We start from the raw sequence: 23,169 nt of genomic DNA, 5'->3' as shown, positions 1-23,169 counted from the left end.
AAAACTCACTTTGTGTGGGTAATGAGGCATAGGCGGTGTATTTGTCTTTTAGATCTCTATAACAAATATTTTCCATTTCTGAATTTATTAACTCCCCCTTGTTTGTAAATATTAGAATGTGCTGACTGGGGATTTGTTTTAATATCATATAAAGGCTTTTCTCTTGTAGTGAGTCTCCTAAATGCTTGAAAAAGATAACAAGTCACAAAACTTAACACTGCTCTAGTGTTTTAGAAGCTGGTTCAGATATGAAGAGAATTTGTTTCCTTAGTTGAATGCTGCTTAGTAAAAATGGAATGAACCTGTTTAAAAGTATTGGATCTGGTACTTCTGTCACTGACGTGCTGTTCTAGGGAAGAAGGACTTTTATCTGTTTTTCAGTCATTCCCTGTGTTGGGGATGGACCAGCTGAGAAGCAGATTTTGATGGTAATAAGTTTTAGCAAATTTCATTCCAGTAGCTTCCCAGGTAAGAGAGAGAGATCTTGGTGTGAGCTTGTGGACCTACTTACATTTTTTCAAATCCTCAAAAGACACAAATTCATGGGAAGCCAAACCACGTTGGTTCCACTGTTTGTAGAGCTTCTTGCTCTTTTCTGTGGTGGTTTTTAAAAATCAAATTATGTCTGCCTTTGCTAAACTTCTGTTGTGTTGCTAGCTTTACTGTGTATGTTCCAGTTGCTAAACTACAAGAAGCCACAAAGGGCGCCAGTGCAATAAACAAGAACAAATAAGGAGAGTCTGAAATGCTGTTTCTTGCAGATAGTTGACTTAAAATCTGAAATAAAAAAGGTTTCTGTTTTTGGTATTTATTTATAACTTTCTCACTATGAACTTCTTTTTGTACATTGGGATAAATATAAGAGGACTACTGCTCACTTGCAGCTATTTAAGAAAGCCAAGCAATAAAAGTAAAAAATACTTCAGATTTGAGAATTAGTTTTTATCTAAAAGTATTGATTTTACATTCTGAATGTTAGATCTGTTTTCAATTCTGCATGCATGTTCCTTAGGCAAAGTTTTTAAAACATCAACTTCTCATGAAAGTTCAAGTTTCTGATTTTTTATCTTTTCTCATTTCTGATTGCCATTTAGTATAATGAAATAGTCCCCATGATGCTTGTGCTTACTTTAGCTGTAGTTATTTATTAATAACAAGGATTGGGCATGGAAAACTATGATTATAAAAGCAATTTAACCTGGTAGATATCCTTCAAAATCCTCCTGTTTATGTGTAACAACAGTGTGAGATTACATTTAGTTTAAATTTGAGTCCTGTATTTAAAAGTTTCTGAATTTCTGTGGTCCAGCCTCCTCTTTGAAACCTTGAAAATTACCTATTTGAAGCTTGTGTCTGCATAATTCTTACTACAGAATTGCTCCAATTTTCTTTAGAGACCCATCAGTTCAGGCAAAGTGTTTTTATATTCCCTTGTCACACTACTTTAAGAGATGTTTCCCTCTGCTAAAATGCTTTCCTTTATTACTTATTTGTTTATATTTGTAGTGGTTTCCTTCGTAAGGTTAATTACTATTTCAAAAAAAATTGCAATTTCCTGTTCTCATGTAACTTGTTTACTTTAGATTTGTTCAGGAATTCTTTCTATTTTGAAGATGTAATGTTCCAAGGGATAATTCTTAATCTTTCTTACCTTTTCCTCTCTCTTTTCTTCTAATTTTAGGTAAGAATGAGTTTTGCATTGATTTCTTGGTTTTGAAGAATTTCTGCTTGGGTAAGGTATTAATCTCTCTATATTCCTATTAAAAAATGTATCTTTCTCAGTATTTAAGGGAGGGGATGGGAATTCTTGGCCAAAGCTAGTGCTGTGCCTTTTTAAATACTGTGATACAGTTGCTGAAAGAGAATTTGAAAATTTCAAGTAGGTGTTTGGGTTTTTCTTAAGAATTTTCTGTATGCAGGGTGATAGTAAAAATGTACAAGCAAGTTATTAACTGTCACCTGTAGTAATTTGTAGAATTTTGAAATACGTTTCCCTTAAATGAAGCAATGTATTGCTTCAGATTTCTTGTTGAAGACCTGCATGCTCAAAGGCCCTGCCCACGTATATAATAAGGCGTATATAGTAGAAGTCCTTTGTCTGTCTATATCCAAGAAGAATTTAAAGCTAGATAGTAAAAAGTAGGTCAGCTAAACACACACACATTCTGAAAACTAAATGCTAACTCAACAGAGTAATTAACACACATTGCAATATCAGGATTTCAGAGTTGTTTCTTCTTTTTTGTAAGAAAAAAGGCTGGTATGTCTTTACTGTGTAATAATGATGTGGGGGCTGTACTGAGCTGTGCTCTTCCCTCCCCAGCCATTCCTAACTGTAGATTTGGAAGCTTTCTGTTAAGAGGCTGCAGTCTCAAGGGAAAAGGTCTTTCATTTAGCAAGCCTAGAGACAACTTCTGATGATAGGAGAATTGGTTTATTGTGGAAAGTTGTAATGCAACTATAAATATGACTTCCTGTGCAGCAGACATGTTTGCCAGATTCTGGAAGCTTGAAAAAGGAGATCTTGTCTGGTTACAATTCACAATCAACCTATGGAAAGGAGCTGAGAACAGCAGCCCGTTTCTTTTATCAGGGACGCTCTTGGTTCAAACTAATGCAGTTCTGCTTTTTTGTTCTTTTTCCTATATATATACAGTTTTAATTAATCAGTGAGAGACCCAGCATGAGGTAATGCTGGAAATCAAGAATTTGAATCCTGTGATTCTTAATAGAGAATTAATGAAAACAGAGGTATTGCTATCTCCCTTGGTCAGAACATATGTCATTTGGACAGTATCTAAAGGCAGACTCTGGGCTGCTGTGTGCATGATATTCCCTTGGGGTTTGTCTAGTTTAAGAAGATCAAAACTAACACAAGAAGTAGTGTAATTCATACTGGGAAATAACCCCAATCTTTAAAGTTCTCTAGCATATGTATTGTCATAACTTAGTCAGAAGGATCCTCTGGAGTCATCTAGTCTGATCCTCTGTGTAATGTAAGGCAAAAATCTCTTGCTTATTATTTAAACAGATTTTATGTGGGCTTCAGCCTCTAATGAAGTCACTGCAAGCTGTGTTAATTTTAATTTTTCTCAAGTTGAAAATATGCTTCTTCTTTGCCATGCTATCTGAAAGGCCATAAGAGATTCTCCCAAAGGAAAAGTTTGAGATGCTGTGCTTCTAGAGACAAAGCTTGCAGTTGCCCAGAGGTGGGTGGATGGTGCTTGTCCTTATCTTTACGGCTCCCCATGAAGCTGGATCTCAGGTGGCACTGAGGAAGAGGCGAGAAGCAGTATGACAGGACAGTAGGGTGGAGACGTAGTGACACTTGATGGTAAGAGAGGGAGGAAAAGGCGTGAGAAAGCTGGCATCAATCACTGCTTCGGAGAGGTAAGAAAACATTGATCTAGGATTTAAAAGGTAGGATTCCTGTACTTGTTCTCTGTATACTGGCCTTGACTGTGTTCTTATTTTTAGAGTAATCAGAAGAGAATCAGGCCATTAGGTAGTGGTTCTCAGTGGGAGAAACCTGAGAGAAAGCACTCGTGCTCCACGTCCTGCACACACTCTTGCTTATGTACTTTCTCTCCGTCACTGTTGTCCCTTCCTGGCAATGTGTTTTGCTGGTTAAAGAATTGCCACATTTGAGAGTTGGAGGCTGAGCACAGCTTTAATTACCTGTCTGGAGTGCTGCATTGGTTTCACTGTCAGCTGCCCCCCTCCATATGGTCCCACCCTGCCTGTGTTCAGCTGCCGTGCGGTGTCCATATGCACAGAGGAGCAGAGAGCTGGACCCTGTGCCCTGCTTGGGCCATCCCAGCGTGCAGTGCCTGGTGTGTGCTGCACACACAGCACAAGCCTGGGCTGTGTGCATGGCCTTGCTGCAGCGCACATTTCTTTTTTCTCTTCTGTCTGTTGTTCTCTGAATGGACAGTAGCTTGGGGGCAGGGAGGAAAGAACAATACACTGTGAAAAAACCCTAGGCTTCAATTCCTTGAGATCAGGGTTTGCACTGGTTTTATAGAGTCACTTTATATCATTCAGTTAAGAAAACAGTTAATAGACCCACATTTGAGTACAGACAGAAACACTACTTTGTTTGATCTGAGTTCTGTCCTGTGATTTAAAGGAGCCACATTCCTACAGACAAACTGTCTTCTCTGAAGGTCTTCACTATCACAAAGCTCCTAATCTGGAGAAGAAATGACGTATGCAGTTCAGATTATTTTAAAATAAATATTTAACTAAAAAAAAAACAACAAAAAAAACAGGAAAAAAATTAAGTATAGATGTAGATTACATCACTTGTTCTGCAGTACTTATATTTTGTGCAAGGATACCAGTTTGCTGCCAAAATATGACTCAAAAGATCAATAGCAAACAATCTGTACAAGTTTACACAAGAGAACTGAAGTAGTTCATTCCATAAGCATTGTGTTTTAAAAGCACACATTTCAAAAATAGACACTTCATTGGGAAGGCTGCTTTCTTAATTTCTTAATTTTCACTGTTGCTTTCAGAAGTATGTCCAAATAGTTACAGGGTTGTTGGTTTTGTTTTTTTTTTTTTCCTGAGAAAACTGTTGCTGCACACTGAGGATGTAAGGGAATTGGAATGGCTATGGCTCTGAATTCTTGCAGTTAATAGAGGTCAGTCATAATATTTCTGGCCACAAAGACAGTCTTAAATTTAAAAAAAAACCACAAGTTTGATGCCTATTTATTGTAACAAAGAATTGAAATGGAGGTCTGAAAGGTACATTCCTATTTGAGGATATGCTGATAATCGTGGCTTGGTTGAGGGAGACTCATTTGTCTCATGTGTTTTTAAATATTAGTGTGCTGTGCATTTAATTTTTAATGTGTTTTTATTCCTTTAAAACCCCTTGGATTTTATTATCTAAAAATCTGTGTGTTGAGAAGTAAATGATACTTTCTCCATATGTGCGCTTGGTTAATGTTCTACAGAAAAAAATTACTCGCACAACACAATACTGCACTGATAGACATAACTCCTATTTTTGTATAGTCCTTTTTTGTTGACACTGTCAAACATATTGCTTCTCAGTCATTGTTTTCAGAGTACCTTTAGTCATCTCTATGTTAGTCCACTTACCAAGCCAAATATCAGGAGGGAAAAGGAAGGAGAGCTGCCAACTCTCCCCTGATTTTTTTAAATTCTGAGATTAAAAAGTTTCACACAAATTTCTCAAGATCTGGGAGGAAAAATGTGCAGTTTAGGAATGAATTCTATCCCTTTTATCCAGCTCGTGCTTTTCATTAAACTCTTTGGCTTTTGATGTGACATTATCTACCCAGTAACTGATAGTCTCCACAGCATTTCCAACAATTCCAGAGGTGTCCTGACCATCTACAGATAGAAATGTTTGATAGCACTGGGGGCTTTTTTATGCTACAAATGTTTGAGTATGTCATAGCTTTTAGATTTGAGAAAAAGCATACATTTTAGAAAAACAACTCAAAAAAGTAGAAATTGGAAAAAGTGGTGTAGATGGGAAAGAAGGGCTACTGAGGTAGTCAGGGCTTTCAGCTCTGGGTCTATTGCTCAATGTTCCTTAATTTTGGCACTTATCTATTGAGATTGTGAGAGCAACCTTCGTTATTCTTAGCAGCTAACCCACCACAAAGGCTTGTTCTCCTTTTATAGAGGACTTCTCAAAATACTATGACAACCAGGCTGAATTTAGACAGAGCCTGGCTCTAGAAAGACAGTAAGTCTGCAAGTCAAACATGGAGGGCAGCCACTGGCACTGGAGAAGTAAGAAACCACAGATTGTTTTCTCATTGGATGAAGATCTTGAAGCAACGTAAAGTTAATTGAAGAATTCCTTGAAAGTGAAGTCAGCCTAAAATAAAAGCTTTAGAGTCTATAATTTACTAAATGTGAAAGCTTTGTGAGCAGTAGTGAACATAAAAGTTTTAAAAAAATATATTTTAGTAAACATATCTGGCTTGTATTATGGACTGCCCTGTTTTAATTATTCGTCCAAATAATGTAGATTTGCAGTATGATCTCTAATTAGGCACAGTTTGATTTATGGAGCTGGCCCCACATAAACCATGATGTCATGCTGTACTGCTCAAAATTACAGCTCTGCCCTTGCAGTTTAAAGACGATTATTTTTAACTTTGGAATGCTTCGGTTTTGTGCATCTTGGCTTTTAGCTTTGTGAACTTAAGATGTGCTCTGCTCCTCCTTCCTCCCCCCAGATCAAAGCAATCTGTTGTAATGTAACCAGAACAGAACCTATTGAAATGGACTTCTGAACACTCTCAACTTTAATTCTTGCTGGTAAATAAGAAGAAAGGCAAGACTCTTCATGCTTGCTGTTGAGGGGTTGAGAAATAGATACAGCAGGAATTGAACTATGTTTTGCCAGGTGTCCGGATGCTGATGCCATTCCAGAGCAGGAATGCTTCATTTATGTCTCCAAAAAATCTTTGTTTTCTTTTGATGCTATAATTGAGGAAAAAGAAAAAGAGGTGGAGGGAAGGAAAGCAGGGAAAAAAAAACAAGCACACATACACAAAAAGAAAGGAGAGAGTGGGATCTGCACTGTCTGTTACTGCAGGTAATAATTACTTACTAGGAATGGAAGCTCACATATGCACTCATATGTGGTGCATTTTCTGCTTGTTTCCCATTTGAATAGGAAAATTTGCCTTTCATTAAACCAAGGTCTGTTCGAAATGCAAAAGGAAGCTTTGCACAGGAGGATTTCTGCATTTCCCTACAGAGGAGGTCTTCTGCAGCAATGAGTAACATCCCTTCCTACCAGCATTCCTGATCTGGACTTGAGGGCAAAGGGCCAACACACACCAGAATGTGGAGGAAGGGAGAACTGGAAATGGATCTGAGTATGATCTCTTCTGCCAAGCTCATTGAGCATGTTAAGATGAGAACAGCATTTCAGGGCTGTGGAAGTCTTCCTGAGGAGGTGTCAAGACTGCTTCAGGCGAGGCCCCCATAGCCTGACAGCAAACTGGGGACAAGAATAAAGGCATGGAGGTGTCCCAGTTATACTGGAGGCACTTAATTACTTAGCAATATCAAAAGGTAGGAATTGTGTTTGGAAGGCAGTAGCTGTGGCAAAGGAAGGCAGACTCCATTTTCTAATGAAGCAATTTCTTACTGGGAGGGGAAAGTGAAAATACCTTCCTGTGGATTTCAGTGGGAAGATTCTGTGAGTTGCTCTTGGTGGTGATTGCAGTGTTTCAGGCTCATGCAGGTTGAGAGCAATGCACGTTGAGTCATTGCAAAGCTGTACTTCTCAGGAGGAGCCTTGATTATATAGCAGCTGACTCAGTTTCTATGCTATAAATTGATTACAGCTTAAAAGAATCATTAAAAGTCATGGGATTTCTTAGGGTTTTTTATAAGGATATTCTCAAATTAGTGTCACATTTTTAATATAATCAGTTGTTGACTAATATATTGATTTTAGATGCAACTGCTCATAGTTGTCCTGTAAGTATATTCGGTTTAGGTTATGAGGCTTGGAGGCAGTGTTGCTTCAGGGGAAAAGGGGACAGAAGTTCCTACCCTGTCACCCCTCAGTCCAGTGAATGTAAATGGCTGGAAAGTGTGCACGAGTTTGCTGATGAATTACATGTACAGTGGAAAGATTGCATGTCTGAATTCATCTGCTCTTTTTTTGACCTGGTGAAGTTGCACTGAAACTAAATGTAACCATCTAGAATAAGGTGAGAGCATTAATTCTTTGAACATTTAGATCTCTGGTTTGTCTTGATTGTAACATAATATCAGTAAACAGCCAAAGTTTGCTTTTGAGCAGACCACCTCTCTTGTTTGATGAAAAGAAATTAAATAAGTGGTAGGTTTCAGATAATTCCAATCACATGTTTTGTCTTTTGGTAATATATGTTTGGGGCTTTTTTAATTATCAGTTACAAATCTATAATCTCTTTTCCGGGATGGTAAATCAGCAAAGATAAAATTAATCCTGTCCAGAGATCTGGGTGAGGTGGCTGTCATGCAGTGTGTGTGTCTGGGCACATGCATTGGCTTTGTCCTCACTTTCTTGAGTGGAGCTGGTAATATACTTGGTACAGAAACAGTCAGACCTGGAGGAACTTAGGATTAACAGCAGTTTAATTTTTTTTCTGTGTATTAAATGACTGATGCAGGTTTAATTAATTTTTTTGGCAGCTCTTCTCCTGACACTTACTTGCAGAAACTGGTCTTGGAACTTGGAGGAACAGCTTGCCTCTGAGAGTAATAACAGCTTCTCCATCATTTTGTCTTGTCATTAAAACAGGACGTTCATCCACAAGCTGTCTCACAGCTCTGTAGTTAAGGACTGAAAATACTCTGTGAGGATATATACTGAAGTGATCCTTACGGTCAAAAAGTTAAGGGGGTGATGATGACTGTCACGAGAAACGAACAGGGAGGTGGGACATGAACATGCCTGCTGTGATACCTCTGGAATTGCCAGGAGCTGACCAGATGGAAAGTTAATGACACTTAGCAGTTAGAATACTTCAAGTAGCTCCCCCTTCCTTTTGCTCTATAATGTAAAGCTGTTTAGTGTTACACAAAAAACCAGTCTCTTCAGGAACATGTGCCTGAAATTATTTTCTTGATACTGATGCCAAAACCAACTGGGATCACAGCATACAAAAGTACTTGAACAGGTGATCAAATCTGGTACACAGGGTTTCTCATGGTTGTGGAGTCTTGTGAATGACACAGGGAAGGGTGCATCTGGCAGCTGCATAATTTGAACAAGTCCTTGGGCATTGATTAATGGTGTGCTGGTCGCATACAAGCACTTACCACATCCCTTGCAAAATTCTGCCCTCTCATACCCACTTTCTCAGCTGCAATTGTTTCCTGGCTTGTTTTGGTCAGAACAAGCAGGTTCAGAACAAAACAAAGTTGAGGGAACTCATTTATGCTAACGTGTTTTGGGTGGATATGACTAGAGAACAATCATGCAAGCAGCTGGGCGAGTTTGAGGGGTGCTGAGCTGCCCTTTGGCTGGTGTAGGAAATGGGAGACATCTCCTCTGAGGAGAGGTGGCTCCTGGCAGAGGATGCACGCTCACAGGCAGTGATGTCTCTGCATCTGGGGGCTGCCAAGGCAGGTGCACACGGATTCTCACCTGAATGCTGTGGCATGCGCTGCAAGCTCGAGCTGCTCGGCAGAGAAGCTGTGATGCCCAGGTCAGAGCGTGCCTCTAGGAAAGCCAAGCAGCCTTCGTGGCTGCACACTTAAAGGCAGACTTCTGCACTTGTTGGCAGAGATAAAAATAGCACAGCTGTGCTTTTGGTGTTTTGTGAGACCACTTCTGACAGGCATCATGGAAGGCGCGCTTTTCCTCAATGCAGCTTTTGCCCGAGTAAAGCTTTGGCTCATTATTGATTGTGTCTGGATTTCAGGAGGCAGTGCTAAGATGATTCACATTCACTGAGTAAACTTCCAGCACTGTCCTGGGAGGCAGGTTTAGAGAGGGTTTAGAAAGGAGGAAATGGAGTGAGTAACCTAAAGGTGCAAAGGGAATCTGCTTCAGAGCTGAAATTAAATTTTGGCTCTAGGCAGCATGCCTCTGGAAAATCCTACACTACTTGAGTTTCATGTCTACACTGTCCCATTACAGCACTGTAATTTAGAGTAATTTATAAATCTGTATCTGTGGTGGATAAGATTTTTATAAACCACATCTATTAACAATAAAAGGACTGCTATTAAAAAAAGAAGTAATAATAAGGTTATACTATCAGTTGCATGGATAGACTGGCTAAGAAAGGGTATCACTTCTTTATATTTGGCTTCTACTGAGTATTGAGAAGCAGATTGTCAGACCATTGGCCACCTAGTCCTGTATGTCATCTATAACAGCCAGAGAAAGACTACAGGGACAGGACAAGTCTACAGTCATGCCTTTTTTTTTTTTTTTTTTTGTCATGTCTTGCTGGTTTTGACAAATCTGCTCAAATTCTATGCTGAAATCTACTTTCAGCTTTGAATTTTGGAAATTGTGTCTCATTGTGGTAACATATCCATAGTCATCTGTATTTTCTTGTGAATTGTATGATTAAGCACACCCGAGCCTCCCTCAAACATGTTCTGTAGTCACCATCTGCTAATGGTGTGTTGTGATATACATTTGCATGTGTGAAGCTGCTTTTAAAGCAGGATAAATTTGCCTGTCCACCCTAGCCTAGAAGACTTGGGAAATGTGATGAGTCTAGTTACAGTGTTCATCCTCTCATTCATTGTACAGAAGAAGTAGTGGTTATTGAAACTGCCAAAAGACCTTTCCTGTAGGAATTTGAAGGGAGATAAGGAAGGCCCTTATAAAATGTGGAAGAAGTCACTGTGTTTTGTCTTTTCTTCCCAGAGCTCTGTAGCTGCCTCTTTGCCTTGGGTAGACTGATCATTTATGCTAGCATCAGGACATGCTTGCACTGAATGGCTTTTGCATTATCATAGGCCATCCAGTCTACTTAGTAATCTTTGATAAAAGTCTTTTATGGCTTTGTTTTTAATTCTTATGTGAACATTTTTCTTTTAAAACAACATCATAAAATTATTTTATTAAAAGCTACAAAAGTGGGTAATTAATTAAATTTTTTCTAAGATTTTAAAAGCAAAGTTTTGATTTTTTTTTTTTTTTTTTTTAGTAGTTACACTAGATTCTGTACAGCTGTAAGGAACAAGGGAAGTGAGGATAACAAATTTCCTCTGGTTTTCAGGGGAAAAATGCAGGCACATGGGTCAGAGACCCAGCACATTGTTCTCGGAAGAAGCTGTTTCATTTCTCCTAATGTGGACATGCAGGACTAAAGCTTGCTGGTTTGTGACTGAGCAATACTAAAATGCTGCTCGCTGTCTCTTCACAGCTGAATCATATTATTTTCTTCGAAACCACTGTCAGATGTGCAGTATGGATGAATGCTTGGAGAAACCAATGGGTGTTCGGCACTCTGATGCTTTTAATTACTGAGGGTAATCGTTAATTTCACACGTGGAAAGAAAATGCTTATTTCTGTTATCTGTTTAGATTTACATGTTGAATGAAAGGTATAGCTAATTTTTTTGTAAGAAAAAATAACTATGGAGAAAATAGCAAGCTTTTGCTTTGCTTATGCTGTGCATTTGGAAAGAAGATAGAATTGGTTTTATGCATCCCTTTGTAATCATGAATGTATCTTTATTTGCTTGAACAAGTATTTCACTGGGAAACAGTGGCATTTTGTTGCTCTTCCATCCAAATTTTACCAAGGATGAGAAGAAAACGAACCTTTCTGTGTTCCTTTCAAATAGTGATACCCTCTCTTCCTGCAAGTAAACAGATCATGATTTCTCATCTGCAAATATACATTGAGTTATCTTCATTTCTCATGTGCAAATAAAAAGCAAGAGCTTCTCATTCCATCTGTCAGATCAATGGTTAGTGTGTGCATTGTTGCATCCTGACCTGACACACATTGTTTTTCTTTTCCGTTTATCCCTTCATTAATAAAAGTGACTGAAGCCTGCGGAAAAGACCTTGGTACCTGGAAATTTAACTTTTAGCTACAGGAATGAAATCTGGTACTAGAAACTGCCCCTTTCCAAGAACCTTGTTGTGCCTGCAGTTTGCAAATTATTTCAGCAGCTTTTATTTCATCCTCTATGGATGAGCTTCTGATTTATTTTTCTTGTTTATAGAGATAGTATTTCTTAAGTATAAGTAATGAAAAATCAAAGAGCTATACCAGAGAAGCAGGAGTTTATTTTCTGTCTGGAACATGTGCCTAGTCATGATTGTGAAGGTTCTTTTTTCTGCTCTTCTGGGTTTTTTTTAAACGCATGGCTAGAACATCCCATATGTTGTAATACTTTCCATTTGCAGAGCCCTCTCTTTGATGATTGCAAGCTGCTCTGTAAACATTTTTTGGTCTGGCAGTCATTTGTCAGAGTCTGGAGACCTCTCCATTTTTGGTGGGAATGCAGCTAAGTGATTTGTTTGGGGTCATGCAGGGTATCAGCTAGAGCATAGTGGTGACATGGATTTGTACATTTTTTACTTTCCTGATGTCTTTATTGTATTTTTCTCTACATTACGTAGTATAGTGCAGCATACCTGGAAAATAACTGGAAGAATGTTTTGGGCTGAAAATACAAAGTTTGGAGAATAACTTGAGAGAGTTTGGAATAAGTAATCATTACTTCCATACATATTTTTAAAATGATGATCATTGAGAATAATAGATAAACTGGACTAACAGTCTTAGGAAGATAGTTCCTTTTGGATTATTTTAGATCATACACAAATGCTCTATATTGCTTATGTGTGAACTTGAGTTTTTAAAATTCCAGAATAGAAAATGTTAGATTTTCCATTAGACATTTTTATCTGCATGGTCTTTGTGTTTGGTGGTTTGGGGGATTTTTTGGTGGTTTGGGGTTTTTTTATGTTTCTTCCTTTTCCCTACTGGATACAACTGCAATACTTCCGCTGCTGCTAAGTGTCAGCAAATCCTGCATACCACAAAGGTGATAGTCTGAGGGGATTTTCAGTAGCTGAACACAGGAAATAGTTTCAGTTCTAGGTATAGAAGGAAAGTCTTGGAGAATTTTGTTGTCCCTAATAAGGAGGAGCATTTAATAATGATAGGGTTTCTTCCTTCCCTTTTTCCTCTTCAGTTCCAGTTGTTTCTGTGGACCATTATTTCTGTTGCTGTTTCAATACTTGTTTATGAAAAGATATCATCACTTCCAATAGTACTTTTGTATAGATGATGGTATTCCCTATATATTAAATAACTTGAGAATTTCAGGAAATTCAATTATGTAATCACAGGGAATTTTCATATTGCTTTTTGTGGGTAGTTTAACTCCTTAAAAAGGAGTTTCTCAAGGCTGTTGAGAATATTCTACAAAGATGAGTTAAGTGAAACATTAGTTCAGTTACCACTGGTATTCAATAAGGAAGAGAGCAGATGTGATAGTGGTTTGGGAGGCAGCTGAGGTAACATCTAGGAACATCTGGTGGATTTTTCCCTGAAGGAGCTACACAGATGCTAAATATTTTTCCCCATGTTCTGCCCAACTATTCTTATGATGTTTGTGTGTTGTGACTCAAAAGGATGCCCATCTCCCCCAGTATTGACTTCTGTTTGCATCAGTGAAAGTTTGCCTGTGAAGCTGAAGAGAATCATACAGAGAATTTGAAAACTCTTTACATAAAATTGCATCAATGTAATAACAAAGCTTTCTTTTTTCTCCTGCACCCACTGGTCACTGTATGTAAGGGAGTCTGTACTAGCTCATATCATAACTCTGTATTTCACCCGAGGCTTTGGTTTACTAATCTACAGTCATCTCTGAGCTATTAATGTATGTAGAAACAGTTTCAGCAATTTCAATTTTGCTGTTACCTGTTCTCAAAAACTTAGAACTGTTTTTTTAAAGATGTTCTCTACATGAAAATATGAAGCTTGATTTGGTTGGGTTGTTTTTTTTTTTTCCAAATAACAATGAGTTTCACCAGCTATTAGGTTGATTGCTGAGACTGAAAAGGTAAAAACTAAATAATTTTACTGTCTTCTTTTGAGAACTCAACCTCATTAAAGTTATTATAAGAGCTGGGAATGTTACAAAACATAGATTTTTTTTTTTTCCAGTAGCATCTTATCGCAAGTGTTTTCTGAAACCTTATCAGTCAGCCATCACACTTGTACAAGTCACATGAACTCATTCCCTCAAATCAACAGACTGAGAACAGATGTTCCTGTGTGTTTCAAAGCAGCTGCAAAGCTGTCTGGAGCCCCAGCAGCACAGCCACATGTCCCAGCCTACCTGGACAGAGCTAATTTACTCTTGGGTGCAGTTTCCATTCAGAGTACCATGTTGATGGGCAAGAGCACCACCTGTCTTCAAAGCTTCAAATTTGCTGTGATCTTTCTGGCTTAAATTGGCCATTTAAGTTGTTCAGTGTCTAATGAAACCCGTGAAGAGACTGGTGTGGACTGCCCTGTGGTTAGAGAAGCTAGTAGAGCTCATTCCCAAATATCTGATCCCTTTTGCTCAGCCTGAATGAAAACTGGTTGGTGGAGCAAGGCAAACATGGGTGGGATGGAGTGGGATGCCCTCTGGCATGACCATGACCAGAGACCAGAACAATGTTGTCATCTGAGAAATCTTGTTCAGAGTTTTTCCAAGAGCACATAATTTGAAGCTCATGTTACCGTATCCCTTGGCCATCCCACTTAACAACTGGAATATAGGCATGTACATTTATTTTCAATAGGCTTGGTCTTCATGAGTCATGAATGTGCCACTCCATAGATTTAGCTTAGTGTGATGACTGGCAATTGGCTGATTGCAAATGCTGACTCCAGGTGCTTACAGCACTGTCTGTTTCGGAGTGCTGTGGAGTTTTCCTGCCAGCTGAATCCTGGCTGAGTGGAAGGAGGAGATTCTCTTCTATTTATGAAATTATATTTTAGATATGTCAGAGTAGTTCTCAAATGTGTTTGTTTTTATTCTTGCTATCAAGAGCCATCTAATTCTTGTGGGACTGACGCAATTCAAAATTCTGTGTTCTTTGTCCTATGTTTTGAACTCAGCATAGCTGAGGACTTTGAGCTACCATATACTTTCTGCATTGCCCCTAAATGGAGGGAGAGTAGGGAAGAAAAGCCCTTACTCTTGGTGGTTGCAGTCTGAAGAGTGTTGTGCTACCCTCTGCAATAATTATGTCTCGTGAATGTATCCTTTGGTGCTTTTGTTTTCTTTCTACTCTCTTCTGGCTCGCTTTTCTACTTTGTGTTTTCTGACTACTAATTGCAGTATGCTTTAGAAACTGTAATACAGGGAGTTGCTAATTAGTAGGAAAAAACTAAACTTGGATATGTTTTGGTGAGTTTCACTTGCCAGCAACTTTAATCACATAACAAATTTTGGGAGAGAAAAGAGGGAAGCAAACCCCTCCCCATGAATTGTTAATTTTAATAAATGACTTGCTGTATTATTAGGAACATAACCTAATGGCCACACAGTTAAATATTTACTTGCGAGTTTATTTAGTACAGCTTGCTTTCTTTTTAAGCTACAGATTTCTACATTGCATCCTTTATTCAACTGTTTGGTCTTCCTAAACTCATAATCTCTATATCTGTGATGTTAAAGAAACCAGAGTATGAGGTCAAAATTTCCATTACATAGCCAGAGAGGAATTTCAAGGAACAATGCCAAAATCACTTAAAAAAAAATAAATTTACAGGAAAGATGACTCATCAATCAACAATTGCTGTTCTAGAAAAATAGAATTAGTTATATATGTTTTGGGTACAGAGATGAACAAAATGCACCCTGACAGGCAGAGTTAGATTAGGGTGATTTGTTTATCTGTTTCCAGACAGGGTCCTCCTTTAGGGTGAAAAAGAAACATCAAGTCAAAGTAAAACTAAGTAGCACATAGCTTCACATTACTGGAATCATTGCCTCTCAGAACTACAACTATCCAGCAAAAAGAAAAAGATTTTCTGCTTTCTTTTTGCTCGCACTAATTAGCCAAGCAGCCGAAGGACAAGAGGAACACTCTCCCCCTGTGTTCTTGAAACTTAACATGAGGCCACCTGAGAGATCAGAATACAGCCTCTTATACTTAATGGAAGTGTCAGACTTCTGCTTCAGTATGCAGTAATATCAGTATGAAAAAAATGTGATAAAAAGCAGTTTTCCCTCTTCTAAAATACTGAATAAATAGCACACAAGAGTGAAAACCCCTCTGAGAGGAAATATGTTGAGCTATGGCAGCGTCTCTGGGGAGGTGTGGCAGGCTTGCTGCTTGTGGCTTTTTGTGTCATGCCAGCCCTTCAGTGGGAAAGATTCTGGTGTGTCTCCCTATCCCTTGAGCCACATGATCTTTCTGCTGAGTTAACCTTACATGTGAAGAAACAAATGTGACTTTAATGAGATGGAACTGGAGATGAATCTGGCACATCCTATGGTCCTTTCTGCAACCATGTTGGCTTTCTGGTCTGAGCAGGGAAGAGGGAAGGAAATGGTGTAACCACTCGCAGTCCCTCTGTCAGAGGGCAGACTGGACAGTTCTCATGGCTGGATGTTTCTCCCTGACTGAAGATGTAATGATTGTGTAAAGCTTTCCTGCTCACCAGACACTTCATCAGAGTAGCATACCAGCTGAAGGTGGGACTTCTGACTTCATTGCTTTTTGGCCTTAGAAGACATTTAGTCAGTACTGTAGTTATTTGTAAGTAGGAAGCACACTCTTATACCCTGCATTAAACATGCTAGTTTTACAGATTTTCCTTTGCAGTTACATTGTTTCCTGGAATAATAGTGTGGCAACCTTGACAGTACATGTTTTTTTGAAAAGGGATGTGATCTGCAAGCCAGCCCTGTCTACTCTATGTGTTTCACTGAATTTAATTTTGATGCTTCCCTATGTTAGTGTTAAGATGTTAGCATATTTAGAGCTGACTTCACTTATTGAAGCAGATAATTTACAAGAGTGCAGACTGCCTGTTTCTTCTGGAGCGTAAACCTGTCAGAACCACAGGGACATCTTCTCTCTCAGTATCAATGGGTAGGGTGTTACAGGTAAAGGGTAGCACTTCTCTCATTCAGTACATTTGAAAATACTTGTGAGAAACAGCTGAAGCTCTTCTGGGTGCAGGATATGTCCTTGACTGTTCTGTGTTTCTCCCCACTGATGTCAGATGTGTTTGCAGCACAGCAGTGAAGGGCTCAGTGCATGTTAACAAACAGCTCAGTGTGCTTAATATGACTGGGGGCAACACTGATGTGGCTGCAGAGTCCTTTTGAGGGTTAAATGGGAGTGCTGCAGAAACTGATGCATTCCTTCACCCCAATCTCTTTTTCATTAGGTTTCCTTCGCAGTTTGGATTTCTGGATATTTGTTTTTAATGTGTTATTGCAGAGAATTGGATCGTGGGTGACATGTTTGAGTGATGGCTACAACACTTGCAGCTTTCAGAACACACTATGGGGGCCATCTCTTGGCTTAGCCTTACCCTCAAGGGTGACAAGTAAATGCACCAGAAGAGGTTCTCCCAGTCTTCCTTGAGAAATATTCCCTTTTAGCCCTAGAGGCTGGAGAGCCTAGCAACTATCTCTGTGTTTTATTTTCCTTAAGATGCTGTGATACCATGGTGATGAGTTATTAATAAACCTCCAGGCAGATGGAGAGAGCTTTTAACTGAGAATAACCATATATGAACAAATGTCATGATGTAGTCTGTTGGGCAGAGCAGCTGAGCATTTAGCACAAAAATACTACTTAATCTGCAAATAAATCAGAGCAGTCTTTTTGTTTAAATGTCAAAATTACACCATGTTTATGGAAGAGCAAAGGATTGTAAAGGGCTGCATGCATTAAGTATATGAACGTAATGAATTAGAGCTGAGACTTTTTTTTTCAGATTTGTTGCATTTCTGAACATATTATGAGCTATTATAAGTGCAGTAACAGTTTACCATACAGCACAGTGCTCTGCTTTGATGGCTCTGACTCACAGTTCTGTAAGTCTTTATACTAATGTGCAGTAATCTCTATAACAGTGACACTAATCCCCTCTTCTAATATGGAACTTGAGTTTAAATGTGTGAAATGGAAGCTTTAAAGCAGCTTTCAGGAATTAGTAATTTATAAACTCTCAATCTGTCATCCATACCAATAGAAATGTCTCTATAATAATAGAGCAACAGGGTACTAATTTTAGGAAATGCAGTGTAGCCTTGAGGATTTTTCTTTTTTTCCTTTGCTAATGTGTGAATAGCATTAATTACATAACAGGAGCAGCAAGAGTTTGGTTACAAGTGGTGTGGAATTGTTGTATCACCCTACCCAAATGTTGCTTCCTTAATCTCTTGTGCAATTTTACTTTGCTGCAGTCAGCCTACATTGTGTTTCAGCTGTTATTAAAGGTTTGAGGTACCCACGTCTTACATGGCAGCATTGTAGCTTCCTGAAATTCTCACTTATCAGCTGCTCACGTGCTGAGGAAGAAAGCAACTATCTCCATGAATGTGGAAATCGGGACAGAACATTTCTTTTTATTATTTCACTTAACAATTTCAAATTATTGTATTTATTGAGAGAATAGGGCCTTAAAATTCTCCAACTGCCTTGACTTGTAAAAAAGTTTTTGTGTTTTGCGGCCTCGAACAGGAATTGAACTGTAGCTGTGAAAACCTCCAAGTTCAGAGGTAAGATAAACCACTCTGCGTTTGTTATGTCTGTAACACCGGTGATAATGCTGTGTCCCCTGACACTCTGCACACATTGTGAGAGGCGCTGTCTGTGGCCAAAGTTCTGGTCATTGTGGTGCAGCCCTGCTTGGAGCCTGGCCCTACTGGGTGGGGTAGAGTGGTGTGTGTTCATTGGGTGAACAGCATTTAGGTCACAGTGGTCTTACTATCAATCCCATTGAAATTTAATAGATTTAAATGTGTTACTCATGTGGGAAATCAGAAAATGTTATCAATGATAACCATATTTCTCTCCTTTCCTCTTTCCTCTCCACTATGATCATCTATGTTGGTTAAATGGAATTTGTTTTGAAATTTGCCATAAAAATACTATAGAGATACCTAAGCATGCTGAAGAACTGAGAGCAAAATTTACATGACCTCTCAACTGAGGTATTTGTAAAATACAGGTGAAGTGTCAAGAACTGCTGGGACTTTTTATTCCATATGGGGATATAAGGGATTTTGTAAAGCATTCCAGCAGAGTGAGACAATCACCAATTTTTCTGCTGTGTGCGTGGGGTATTTTTCTTTTCTTATGTTAGGAATGCTTTTTCTGAGTAAAAATCTTTCTTTTTTGTTGCTTTGGGGTGGCTTTTGCATTTGTTTTTGTGTTTGGTTTTTTTTTGTAGCCAACAAAGATGCAAAACAAGCTGTTCCATCTGTACAATGCGCTATTATTCTCCAAAGAAAACTTTTTAGTAGAAAGATGCTGGAAAAGGGACAGACTTGATGAAGCAATTGTTAGGGAAACGAGGGGAGGAAGTGTATTGCATGAAGACACATTGATTTTCTGTAGAGCAACGATGTTCTTTTTCTTTTAAGGTTTCATGAATTCACAGGATACAATATTTCTTAATAAGCCCATCTCCCTTTACCTATGGGAAGAGTTTTGTCTAGATCTAACCTTGTCTGTAGCCTTGCTGCTTTTGTCTCTGCCTGCATGGTGGTTAAAAAAAAAAGGGAACAAGCCATTATAACATGTAATTTTCCCATGACTGTCAGGTTGGAGTCCTCAGAGGTGCTGGGCTGGGCACTGTCTACTGTGCCAGGCATCCTGTAGAGCTGCACCTGATTGCAACGCCTCTGTCCCTGCTTTATTGTAAAGAACCACACTGGCATGTTGTATCATGCAAAAAGGGAAGGCATTTCTCTCAGCAGCCAACTAAGTGTAAGTTCAGGGCTTTACAGTGCAGTATGGGGCTGTGCAAATTAGCTCAGAGAGATGATGACAAGGTGTACAGGACATGACAGTAAGATACTGACACATGCAGTGGAACTTAAAGGAGCAGTAAGAGGTAAAACAAATGCAGATTAGAGTTGGAGCAGTGGTGTTTCCTGTGGATTTAGGCATAGTATTTTCCTTCTCTTAAAGTAAACTACTTTAAGAGAAGCCATAAATGGACCAAACCAAGGAGCGATTTGAGGAGGTCGGGCATCAGACATGGGAATCAAAGAAGTTGGTAGTGAGCAGCATGTGGCTGGGGAGTTCTTCCCATCATATCTTAATCATGTGAATTTGGTGTACAGGTAGAGGCAGACACCCACTGGAAAAGCAGTTTGTGATAAGATTTGGAATCATTTTTCTTACAACTCATTATTTCTCCAGTTTACAAGTTACTTCTCTTTATTTGGGTCCTAGACACTTACTGCCTGATAAGGAGAAGTTCTTACTATTTACAATTTGGAGTCTTTTACTCAGGCCACTGTGATGTCTTAAGTGCTTCTGTAAAGGAGGAATGCAATATGGAAAACAATATCAACTGTAAAACTAATTAATGAGGGAATTGCAATAGATACGGCAATTGATGGTGAGGTAGCAGGTGCTTTACTAAAGGTTTTCTGTAGAACAAGCAGTAATGCTAATGCAGTTGCAGTGCTAGTGCAAATGCACAAATGAATTTTTAAGATAATCAAGGAGGCAGTGCATTCATTAGTTTGATAGAAACATTAAGCAATTTTATTAAAGGGGCAATTTGAAGTGTAGCAGACTGATGTTAATTGCATGTATTATGGGGCAAGTATAATTTCGTGTCATAGCTATCTCCTCTGTTGTTAACTGTGAATTTTGTAAAAGCTGCAAGATTGCTTCCTCCTAGGGCTGTTGATTTCTTGTGCAAAGAGCAGAAGCTGTACTACCTTGATCTTTTACATTGTACTGGCGGGCAGCAAATTCCAAATTCAAACCTTTCTTTAATTTTCACCAATATGACATAAACGGACATTGCACATAAAAGGCTGAGCTATTGCATATGGCTCCTGGTATAAAGAGTATTACAGTAACAGAAATGCCCTGGTAATAAATTTATGTCAATGGTAACCATGTGTTTCTGAATGCCTCCTGTTTCTCATTCAAGTTAAATGTTACTCTATCAATACTTGCCAGATATCTTGCACTCTTATGTCTCGGCAATATTTTTAAGCCTTTTGATGCCTTTCAGTTTTTGAAGTTATTGTATTATTTTTAAGATACTTAAATTAGGTCATAACAAAAATATTTCTATTTATCTAATCCATTTCCCTGTCTTCAGACTGCTTGGTGTACTGGAGCATGTAATAAAGAAGAGGGATTTAAGCAGCTTCCTTCAGTATGAGGAGAAAATACTCTGAATATCACAAGTTTCCTTTAAAAACTAAAGCTTTTTCAACTGACTGCAGTGTGATGGGAGTGGCTGTGAACGCTTAAACTTCCTTGCAGGGGGTAGGATTTGTAGGATGCAGAGCTAGTGAGTCACTATTTCCAATTCTTGGGGAAAAAAAAGGGGGGGAAGTGGATTTCTATAGCTGTTGACTACTATGTGTCAGAAGTGGAGTGTTGTGTTTTGTTGTGTATCAGTTTTCCAGATGCTTTGATTTGATTCAGGTTGGAATCCAGCAGCCATCCAGTTGTCACTGCTCACAGAAAGAATGGAGGAGTTGTGCAGGTTTATCACACCAATTATAATCTCTTGTTGATCTTGTGCCCCGTTGGTCAAAACATGAGCACATTTCCCTTAGTGCTTGTGACTGTTCTCTTGCATGTGGTGAGGATCCTGCTTAGGTGAGTGAGAGGTAACAGTAATTCCCTCATCACCTTTGCTCAAAGCTGGGGTTGCTGAGGGCTGATATGCACAGCTGGAAATCCAGGAACAAGCTTTGCAGATGCTGCTTTTGTCCTGGAGGTACTGTCCATCCAATACTGCCCTGGCTCTGACTATTCAGCTTTCACCTTTTGCTACCAGTTAGGTTGTTCTGCCTTCACCTTCAAGATGCATTTATTCAACACAATGGGAAGAGCTCCTAAGTAAAGATCTTGTTAGGAGGCAGTGACCTGATGCAGCATTTTGTCTGGATCCTGCTTATTTTGAGATAAGCAGAGCTTTTCTCAAACAAGGCCTGACTGTACTCAACATCTATGAAAAGCACCCTCTAGTTTCAAAGCAAAAAAGTCTTCTGGAATCACATAGTCTTCTGAAATGTCTCAAAACTATTCAAATGCTGGCAGCCAGCATAAAGCCTTTGCCTGATCTCCAGAATGCAACAGGCATCACTGCCTGGCTGTTTTCAGCTGATTCTGTGTACTGCACATCTAAAACTAGAACAAAACAGTCACTGCTCTGCTTTGCTTTCCAACCCCAACTGCTGCACTGGCCCTGTTTTTTTCTTTGTTTTGTTTTGTTTTGTTTTCCTCTTCAGATATTTAGAACGAAATCAGGCACTTCAACCGAATGTGGGGTTTTTTTAAGGTTGCAATGTTCTTTGGGCTGGAGAAGTGTGACATTTCTGTTGGCAAACATTTTATTCCTATACTTCCTGATCTTTGAATCAAATAAGCAGCTGCTACAATAAGATATTTATTGATATTCATCATTGCCATATACCCATCAGTTTTTCAGACCAATCCTCAGTGTGTTCTGGAAATTTTTGTGGGATTTAATCCCAGACTTGGTGATCTCCCATGGGCTGTATAGTTTTATATTGTCACTTGTCTCTGTCTTCCTTCAGCTGGGGTCCTCCATCCCATATTTGTTTCCTGCTTCACTTTTTTCACTGTTCCAAACTCCAGACTTTGCCAGTCTTTGCTTTTATTTCTGCTTTCATTGCTTGGTGGTGAGCTGTCACTACCTGTTGCTTGTCCTATGGCTCTTCTCATCCCTAGGAGCAAGCTACTACCCTGACGCTGCTGGTGGGGTACAGAACTATAGATTTTTCTTTGTCTCACTCTGAAAAAAAAAAAACAAAAAAAAAAAACAACAAAGCCTGAAAAATAACTAAGGCCTATACAATTTCCTCCTAGAGAAGAAGCAAAGGTCCCAGTAGTTGAGCTGTCATTTATGCCAGAAGCAGAGTCCTTTAATTTTGTGCCATTTGCTCTGGCACATAAGTGAAGGATCCTCTTCACTATGTGGGTAGAAAAAGAGGAGAAGAGCCTATTGTAAATTTTTTATTGTTAAGGAAAAATTGGTAAAGGTGCAGGAAGACAGGGGAGAAACACAGAATTCTTGCAGCACAAGAAAGAAAATTTCTAGCTTACAATACACACTCAGTGGAACTGGGCATGGAAGCACAGAAAGCACAAGGAAATGTAGGTTGAGAGATTTCGAGGCAGGCTGGGAAAATGTATGTGAGGATATAATGCTTACTAATAATGCATATTTTATATACATACACATATATATACCAACAGACCAAATAATAGGTGATATATTAAAGAAAATTTTAAAAATTGAAGTCTGTTATGCACCCATCTCAAGGATCTTTATCTCACTCGCCCTGTCCTGCTCTCACACATCAATGTTTGGCAAAAATTGGGAGGGACAAAGAGAACAGTGTATTTGGTGGACAGGTTTCTGAGAAGCTGAATTTGATTATTTGAGCAATATATTGAGACAAAATTAGTTGACCTGTCCGCATGGT

At 38.9% G+C, this 23,169-nt stretch overlaps 2 protein-coding genes across 8 annotated transcripts in view; one reads left to right on the top strand and one right to left on the bottom strand.

The window, feature by feature from the left end:
* CMSS1 (cms1 ribosomal small subunit homolog) overlaps positions 1-23,169 on the top strand; it is a 217,674-nt gene that overhangs the window by 109,860 nt on the left and 84,645 nt on the right. For 3 of the 6 annotated variants that reach the window (XM_085588641.1, XM_085588671.1, XM_085588655.1), the window contains one exon: positions 1,682-1,732. The exons of 2 other annotated variants lie outside the window; for them this stretch is intronic. In XM_085588641.1, the coding sequence (XP_085444767.1) occupies positions 1,682-1,732 (51 nt within the window). Of the gene's footprint in view, positions 1-1,681; positions 18,232-23,169 lie in introns of all 6 variants that reach the window. One more of the 6 variants, XM_085588667.1, reaches the window with a different exon arrangement.
* Positions 1-23,169, bottom strand: part of FILIP1L (filamin A interacting protein 1 like) — a 183,655-nt gene that overhangs the window by 107,267 nt on the left and 53,219 nt on the right. The window lies entirely within an intron of this gene.

Source organism: Lonchura striata, chromosome 1 (genome assembly GCF_050655825.1).
Source record: "Lonchura striata isolate lonStrDom1 chromosome 1, ASM5065582v1, whole genome shotgun sequence".
Lineage (NCBI taxonomy): Eukaryota > Metazoa > Chordata > Aves > Passeriformes > Estrildidae > Lonchura > Lonchura striata.
Note: the sequence above shows the minus strand (reverse complement) of the source record. Positions and strands in the feature narration are given on the sequence as shown.